Source organism: Selaginella moellendorffii, unplaced genomic scaffold (assembly GCF_000143415.4).
Source record: "Selaginella moellendorffii unplaced genomic scaffold, v1.0 SELMOscaffold_76, whole genome shotgun sequence".
In the NCBI taxonomy this organism is placed as follows: Eukaryota; Viridiplantae; Streptophyta; class Lycopodiopsida; order Selaginellales; family Selaginellaceae; genus Selaginella; species Selaginella moellendorffii.
In genome coordinates, this window is record NW_003314337.1 from 451,234 (window position 1) to 459,701 (window position 8,468).

At 50.0% G+C, this 8,468-nt stretch overlaps 4 protein-coding genes across 4 annotated transcripts; all 4 read right to left on the reverse strand.

Annotated features, from left to right (window-relative positions):
* Positions 1-83: 83 nt before the first annotated feature.
* Positions 84-1,832, reverse strand: LOC9642032 (tyrosine--tRNA ligase 1, cytoplasmic). The gene is made up of 9 exons (XM_002986794.2): positions 1,628-1,832; positions 1,280-1,566; positions 1,123-1,219; positions 959-1,064; positions 806-903; positions 601-743; positions 409-514; positions 285-344; positions 84-222 (listed from the first exon to the last, which is right to left on the reverse strand). Exons 1-9 carry the CDS (start codon positions 1,769-1,771, stop codon positions 205-207), a joined length of 1,059 nt encoding a protein of 352 aa, XP_002986840.2. The 5' UTR covers positions 1,772-1,832; the 3' UTR covers positions 84-204.
* Positions 1,786-3,717, reverse strand: LOC112341118 (receptor homology region, transmembrane domain- and RING domain-containing protein 2-like). The gene is made up of 4 exons (XM_024660638.1): positions 3,486-3,717; positions 2,591-2,815; positions 2,129-2,524; positions 1,786-2,073 (listed from the first exon to the last, which is right to left on the reverse strand). Exons 1-4 carry the CDS (start codon positions 3,667-3,669, stop codon positions 1,808-1,810), a joined length of 1,071 nt encoding a protein of 356 aa, XP_024516406.1. The 5' UTR covers positions 3,670-3,717; the 3' UTR covers positions 1,786-1,807.
* A 320-nt stretch (positions 3,718-4,037) lies between these two features.
* LOC112341119 (extensin-2-like) lies at positions 4,038-5,969 on the reverse strand. Its single transcript, XM_024660640.1, has 2 exons — positions 5,640-5,969; positions 4,038-5,576 (listed from the first exon to the last, which is right to left on the reverse strand). Exons 1-2 carry the CDS (start codon positions 5,797-5,799, stop codon positions 4,177-4,179), a joined length of 1,560 nt encoding a protein of 519 aa, XP_024516408.1. The 5' UTR covers positions 5,800-5,969; the 3' UTR covers positions 4,038-4,176.
* A 924-nt stretch (positions 5,970-6,893) lies between these two features.
* Positions 6,894-7,503, reverse strand: LOC112341125. Its single transcript, XM_024660697.1, has 2 exons — positions 7,289-7,503; positions 6,894-7,194 (listed from the first exon to the last, which is right to left on the reverse strand). The coding sequence occupies exons 1-2, from the start codon at positions 7,496-7,498 to the stop codon at positions 7,033-7,035; spliced, it is 372 nt and encodes a 123-aa protein (XP_024516465.1). The 5' UTR covers positions 7,499-7,503; the 3' UTR covers positions 6,894-7,032.
* Positions 7,504-8,468: the final 965 nt, after the last annotated feature.

Consider the following 8,468-nt stretch of genomic DNA (forward strand, 5'->3'; position numbering starts at 1 on the left):
ATTGCCAGGATATATCCTTAACCAGCTCTTCTTGCTTTGAAAGTCAGACAACCATTGGGGCCGGTCGGAAGATCTGAGGCAAGAAACGGTAAAAGTTCTTACCAGAGAACTTGGTTCCTTTTTTTCTTTTCTTTCTGATATCAAAGAGGAGCCAAGCATCCATCGCTTTTGCTGCCTCCAAAAACAAACATAAGATGCTGTAAATTACGTCAGTTTTAGCTTCTGCAGGCAGACATAGAGATATGTTAAACCAACGGCGAGTCAAACAAAACTGACAGGCATACCTTCATTTTCAAGAGGAGCTCCTTCGCCTTGGAGTTTGCCTTGAAATGATCTCGAATCGGCTGTGACGCATAAAAGCATCTGAGCTACCAAGTGACAGCATATGCATTCAAAAATGTCACGAACCTGCAGTATTTTATTCACTGATTCCGTAAGTGCATTCTTCAAGTCGCCTGGATGAACAGATCCCGCGGAATAATCGCTACTCAAGTCCTCTACAGACGTGAATGTCCTGTGAGACAAGTTACCAAGCGTGTGAGCGACGCATCAACCACCTTTGTGTCAGGAACAAAATAAAAGAGAACACTTTTTGCGTACTTAGTTCCCTCATCCGAGCGAGGCTTGATTGTTAGCTCTCGGCACCACGGGAAGACGATGAGCTTCGCCAGATCCATGCAGGGATTTTTCTCTAAAACCTTTTCGGCACAGAAGGCCCCGTTGATTTTCTTCTTCACGTCCTTCTGAAATAAGCAGAAACGTGGAGTTTATTCTCTAGACTTTATGCCTCTGAATACCGACTGACCTCCTCATCGTCCATAAACAAGCATGAATCTGGGCTGCTCCTTGACATCTCCTTTTGTGCTTCAAGACTCTGCAAACGCTCCAGGCTTGGCAACATAGCTAAATTCTTTGTAAGTGGCAGAAAACGGAAAAACAATAAAAACTAGATACTTACAATTGGAGAGAAAAACTGGCCTGCGTTCTTTATCAAAATCATTGCAATAGTTCCCAATCATGTTAATTACATTGTGTTTATCAGCTCCCAGCAAGCAAATGTGAGCCTAAAGAAATAAGGAGATCCAAACTCGAATGAGTATACACAATCGAGTTAAAAGCTACCTTGGTTAAAAACATGCTTGCGCACTGCATGCATGGGTACAGTAGCTCCGAAGAAGGAATCGTTTCCTCCTCCCAGTTTTCAGATAGTCCCAAGCAACTAGCAAACAAAAACAATACAATACTTTAGAACGCTGAAAATGACTATAGAAATCCAGACCTTAGAACTCGAGGAAGATCACAGCGCCGAGCAACATCCAAGACGAGAGGCCAGTACTCGGCAGTCCTGGGGCCATTGATCACGTCCGAGGCCCAGATAAACTCCACCTGATCGACTTTCATGCCGGCAGCTCTCCACACCTCGATCATATACTCTCCCGCGACTCTAAGTTTGGTCTTCTCGTTCTTCACACAGTAGCGCTGCTCCGCGACCCAATCGCCAATCCAAATCTTCACGGAGCAGCCGGCATCCACGAGCTGATTGACAATCAGCGTCTTCAAAAGCCCCTGGGGAGAGGTTCCACAGCTAAAACTCGCGATCGAGTGGCAAACAAATGGAAATTTCTACCTGCGCAATTGGCATTCGCTGCCGCGGCTCGAACGAATCGAAGCAGATCGGGCTGGCCTCACGACCGACGATCGCGCGCAGCCCGTCCTCGTCATCGCAAGAATGCGCGACGCTCCGGATCAAGCGGAAGCGCTCCTCCTCCATCCCCAAAAACCCTAGCAGGCAAAGGTAAAAAGTTTTCTACACATTTTCTACTCGTGTTTGCCTATCGGCGGACATCAAAAGCTGGAGCGCTGTGTCGGAGGCGACGTGATGAACTTGGCTACTGCCTCTCAAAGAAATTACCACCTCCGGTAAAATTGCTCTGTCACTTCGGTGAACTTCGAGCAGTGGAGTGTTCTCCGTCGCTGGCGGATCATTCACTCTCGAGTGAGCATCGCGCTTGCAAATCGGGCAAAACGATCGTCTCGTCGTGAGCCAGTGATCCACACAAGTTGCGTGGAACTCTGCAAGAGAAAGAGCAAAACTTAAGAAGCATGAAAGAAAACCATCCGATCTTACCGTGTTGGCAAGGAAGAACTCGCAGCTTCTCGTCCGCGATATAATCTTCCAAGCAAATCGCACACGTCTCGCTGGAGACGCTGTTTGCCCTGTAGATCAGAGTCGGCAGGAGCTTCAAATCTCGGAGGTTCATTCCGAGAGATTCACGTAGGAAGAGAACTCGCGAGCCGATTGTCCTAAGCCTGTATCTCCGGATCAAAAAGAGGAGCAGCGAAGTAACCATGCCGCTCAAAAGTAGCACCAGCGTCGCGGCCAGCAGCGATCGCGCCGAGCTTTCCATGCTGGGAAGAATGTAGCACGTCGTGCCATTGAGATTGTAGTAACTTAGTAGCGCTTCTCCAGCGGCTTTGGAGACGAAAACAGCGGGAATGCGAATTCCCTGCGGATCTCCCGACACTGGAAAAATAAAAGGAAATGGAGAAGGAATGAAATCAAAGAGAGCAATCTCATGAGCAAGCTTACTTGTGACCAGCGAAGGAAAATCTTCAGTGTTGTAAACGATGACCGCGGCATACCCTGCATTTTGCGCGTGAAGCACCTTGTCTTCGAACAAGCACTTCCCTCGAGCAGCAAGAGCGATTGGAAGAAACGAAGTGTTGTTTGAGAATGGAGGACTGCTCATCGGATCACAACCATCGTGAACAAATTGCAAAACTCCGGAAAGACCACCTTCCGGAACTCCGGGACCTGAGATCAAAGTCCGTCGTATTTAAGCAATGAATGAAAAAAAAAAACTAGAAGCAAAAAACGTGGATTCGTCACAGGCAAAAAAACATAAGTTCCTTGCACACAAAAAAGAAAACCTCGGTAGGCAAACGCAAACACAAAAACCAAAAGCGTGGCAGACAAAAACCATTAAGTTCCTTGCAAACACAACAAGTATATCTCGATCAAGGAATTCATCCAACACGGACGAGAGAAAAACAAATGCACGAGAAAAATCTCCACTCCAACTAAGAACCAAGGAATTTAACGATCCTCGCAGGCGAGCTCAATCACCGACTTAACGCAAACAATGGTAGCAAACACACCAACAAAAAAACCAAAAGCGTGGAATCCTCGCAGGCAAAAACCAGTAAGTTCCTTGCAAACACAAAAAACATCTCCACAAGGAGAAAGAGAAAAGCACGAAAGGAATTCATCCAACAATGACGAGCTCAATCAATCTGGGGAAATAAAAAAGGAAGGCACGAGAAAAACCTCCGCTCGAACACAAAAAACCAAGAAATTTAATGATTCTCGCAGGCGAGCTCAACCACCGACTTACAAGCCTCTTGACTCATTCCAAGGAGGTAAACAAAAACTAGACTTCTCCAAGCCGCCAAGCAGAGCAAGAACCCTAATGTCGATCGCTTACCGAAAGCCGCCTCCACGTCCGGGAATGGCAGCGTCTCCTTCCCGGCGGTGATGAGCACGACGAGCGCATTGACCCTTCCCAGCATCAATGTCAACGCGAGCAGCAAGAGCGCGGCTATGGCGATCGAGAACTCCCGCATTGTCACGGACAAGGCGGCGGCGGAGGAGGAGGACGCCTCGGGCATCGCCTTCCCTCGGCGAAGACGATACTTTCAAAATTTTGCAAAAGAGAAATGCCCTTGCATCTTGACCGTTGAATCCGGATAACAATACTAAGATCAAATAAAATCTTTCCCCTGGGTTTGCCGAGATTCGAACATGGGCACTCTGCGCTAGGTCAGAGGAATTTTCGGGATCTTTTTCCAAGGTACATTCTTTGATTCTTTGAAATCTTTTTGCCCCTTTAACACTTACAATGCGCGGCGCCGCGCATTGCTTCACGTGGTCTTAATATTCTCTAGACAAAAACACAACTCGTGAAACACCGGTCACCTGGCCACCGCCACCTTTTCTGTGTCTATTGTCCTGTCCGGCCCAACAAATGTCACTCACAAGTTTCAAAGGTACTAAATCCAATGTTATAACATTTGGAAGATTACGACAACATATATATCTAGAAACATCTCACCTAGTCTTATTTTCTCACCAACAAGCATTTCTTCGAATCCATACGTGCATGGCTTTTTCTAACCTTAGTATGGAGGTGACGGAACTGGGGATTTGTATACTGGCGCTGGCGAGGAGTAAACCGGCGACGGCGATGGACTCTTGTAAACCGGGGATGGGGAGGAGTAGACCGGCGATGGAGATTTGTAAACCGGGGATGGGGAAGAGTAGACCGGCGATGGAGATTTGTAGACCGGGGATGGGGAGGAGTAGACTGGCGATGGAGATTTGTAAACCGGGGATGGTGAGGAGTAAACCGGAGATGGAGATTTGTAAACTGGGGATGGTGAGGAATAGACTGGCGATGGAGACGGGCTTTTATACACTGGCGATGGCGATGAATACACTGGCGACGGTGATGAATACACTGGCGATGGCGAGGGTGATTTATAGACGGGGGATGGAGCTGGGATCACAACTGGAGCTGGGGACGAGTACACTGGGCTGGGTGACGGACTCTTGTAGACTGGTGACGGGGATGAGTAGACTGGCGATGGGCTCTTGTACACTGGTGACGGGGAGGAATACACCGGCGACGGGCTCTTGTACACTGGTGACGGGGAGGAATACACCGGCGACGGGCTCTTGTACACTGGTGATGGGGAGGAATACACCGGCGACGGACTCTTGTACACTGGTGACGGGGAGGAGTACACAGGCGACGGGCTCTTGTAGACTGGTGACGGGGACGAGTAGACCGGCGACGGACTCTTGTAGACTGGTGAAGGGGACGAGTATACCGGAGACGGGCTCTTGTAAACTGGCGAAGGAGACGAGTACACCGGTGACGGGCTCTTGTAGACCGGGGATGGCGAGGAATATACTGGCGATGGAGATGGGCTCTTGTAGACTGGAGATGGCGATGAATATACCGGCGATGGGCTCTTGTAGACTGGAGATGGAGATTTGTAAACGGGAGATGGTGAAGAATATACCGGCGATGGGCTCTTGTAAACTGGTGACGGGCTCTTGTACACCGGCGATGGCGAGGAATACACCGGCGAGGGAGACGGGCTCTTGTACACCGGGGATGGCGAGGAATATACCGGCGAGGGAGACGGACTCTTGTAGGCTGGGGATGGCGAAGTTACCGGCGCGTCGTAGTAAGTTGCGGGGCGGACTTCGGACAGCCGGCGAGACGTGGGCGAGAATTTGGTGCAGAAATCCAGCGGCTGCTCGGGCCTGAAGCTGAAGGGCCCCGTGTACTTGATCCGCGATTGGGTAGTGCCGAGACTATTCCCGCCCAGCTGAATGAGCTCCTCCTCGGTGTGCGCGGCGATGGCGCAGGCCTCGAGCGGACTGCTAATGACCCTCACGGAGCAAAGCGCGGCGGAGCCGGGCACCGCGACGCTGAAGAATCCCGCGGCGTTTGTGGTGGCCTCAATGGCGGAGGAGCGATCTTTGCAGTCGACGGCAACTCTGGCACCTACATTGCACAGAAGAGCAGAGATTTAGAGCCCGGGAGATCATACGTGATGAAATATACAACCTTGGAGGAAAGAGCTGAACTTGGTGAAGCGGCCCTCGATGCATTGGTCGCAAAAGACTCTCCCTGCGATGGTGGTCGAGAGCTCATCGGCCGCGAAGGCCGTGAGTAGCATCGAGGCTAAGAGCACCGTCATCGCTGCTACTGCCTTGGAGGAGCCCATGATCGAAAACTTGAACTTGCAGAGATCTTCCTCAAGAACAACAAGTCTAAGAAACAGATGAAGGAGCGGAGAGATCCCAAACACACACAGAGAAAGAAGAGAATGAAAGCTTGCTGTGTGCGCTTTCGTTCACTCCTCCTCCTGCCACAATGCAGCACAGGTTTTCGAAGAACAAGCAAACCTGTGAGCTCATTAAATACACGTCCAAGACACAGCACAGGCCTTTACCAGAGGGTAAAAAAAATTCTTTCTCATTTAACCTTCTTTACTTCGCCCCCCCGGCGGGTAACTTCGCGGTTGCTTGCCAGACGGGGAGCGACGCGTTTCTCACCTCTCCAACCAAAAAAACTCGAAACTCTCGGGATTGGATCGAATTCAAGGAGCAGGGAATCGGCGTCGAATCTTGGGCGAATCTACGACTAAAACACACATCGCTACGCGTCGGAAAGTTAAATGCGCAGTGCTGCCTGGCACATAGCTGGTCTGGTCTGCCTGGACTCACATATAACGGGAATAAAAACACAGGGCTCGCCCTTTTTGATCAAAACTCCACGGTTTTGATTTCATACAAGCTTTGACACTCCGAAGCACACCATTTGATAAGTTCTTTAAGCTCTTTTGCCCTTTTGACCCTTGCCACGGCTGGCGGTGCCAGTGACAACATGGTAACTTCGCGGTAGTAGCATAATCCACCGTGATTTGGTAAACTTCTTGGAGGTGTTTCAAAGCTTTGGAGGTCGTGAGTGATCACGATCGTGAAAGGAACGCCCGTCGATCGATCGAGAGAGAGATGATCGTGATATTCGATCGACTGTGAGGATCTCCAGCGGAGTAAATGCGGGTGGTAAGAATTGCCGCCAGCTCACTCGCGCACACACACACATCTCGCTCATGACCGTCTCGTAGCGTCGGGTATTTTTTTTCATTTTTTTTTTCTACCTTTTTTTTTGGGTGAGATCACTGAAACACCCGTGAGAAGCTCTGCAGACTGCAACAGGGAAGTGTGTGTTTCGTTGTCGTAAATCTTACCTAGGTATGATTATCTCTGACGCAAATCAAGGTTTGGGAGGTTCATCATATTTGTACGCCGACACTGCATTCAAGGCTCTGCAAAACTCTAAATTCCACCACCTTTGCAAAGTTTGCATGCATCGGTGGTGGCAGCAAAGTCATCATATTCTGCAATTCCACCTTTTGCATGAAAGTTATCTGGAAGGTGGTAGAATCCTCGGTCTAGGGCAGAGCGTCTTCTTCTTCCCCCCACTTGAGGGTGGCGGATTCCATCCCTTTGGCTTTGTCTTTGACAAACCAGTCGCAGATAATTCCCGCGTTGAGGCTCTCCATCGACCGCCCTTCTTGTTTGGCTATCACCTTGAGCAAATTCAACGAAGAAACCTTGCAAAACATGATAGGTCCAGTCATGGAAGATAGAAAGGATGAAAGATCGCGAGATTTTCCCTCGCCAGGGAGGAGAAAGGGAGAATTTTACCGTGAGGCGAGCGAGGAAGCGCTCGTGAATGCCCAGCCCCGACATTTCGATCAATCCGGCCTCTTCCGCGGACAGGAAAGTCTCGGGATTGTTAGCTGCCGCCGGCGCCTTGCTCAATCTGGTAGAGCGAATGCCGCGGGGATTCGAGAGCTTGAAGCGATTGCTGGAGATTGGCAGCGATTGGAGCGAGCGGGAAATCGCGGACTCCATGTGGCGAAGAGCCCTAAAAATGCCACCATAGCTGCTGGGATTTTGGATAACGCGATGGCGCGGGCGGGAGTGGCAGTGCCGGATTTCGCCGCAGCTCCAGCTCCATTTCCTCCTCGATTTCCTCCTCTTGGTGAGATCGTCCCGTCGTAGCTTCCTGCATTGCGATTTCCACTGATGGATGAGTGGATTTCAGGAATCCCTTCGGTTGTTCGTGTCGGGGCGATCCAGCAGCGATCCAGCAAGCGCTATTGCGGCGTCTGCAAGGCGAGCGAGAAGGATCAACAAGGTTCGGTTGCTCCCTCCTCCTAGTGTTCTTCGTGTGCGATTTTTTGGTGTTGGAACAATTCTAGATAAAAAAATCGAGGAGTCGAGAAAATTCCAGCTCCAAGCAACCGAGGTTCTAGCGGAGATTCTCAAGTCGGCCGAGAAAGAGAAGCGAGCGGAAGAACTCGTGGACAACTTAAACGAGGAGTTCTTCTACATTGCATCAACATATCTATCGATGGTATGATCAAAGTTTTTCCTTTCACTCGCCATGGCTCCATAGTTTTCTCCATTCTCTCTTGCAGGCAAAGAAAGAAGCCAATGTAGAAGTGGTAAATCAAGTCGAGAATGCCTTGAAAGCAGCCATGGCAGCCAAGGACAAGACACTACGCCCGGAGATCCGGCTCTTCAACAAAGTTAAGCAAGTTTCTCGATTTCTTAAACTTTCTCTCGACCGAGCGAGCATTGTTCCGAGGATTAAACCTCTCCTTTCTTCGCTGTTACAGCTTCTAAGGGACAACAGCTCGGCCGAGCGGCAGCAAACTATCTCCGAGAACCACGCATACCTCCACGAAGGCAGCTATTTCTTCGAGCTGCTCGATCGAATGACCAAGGACGTCGAGTCCCAGAAGAGCTCTCCCGATCGAACCAAGCTCGTTAGCCAGCTCCAGATCATCCGCAAGCAAACCAGAGACGTGGCCAAGAT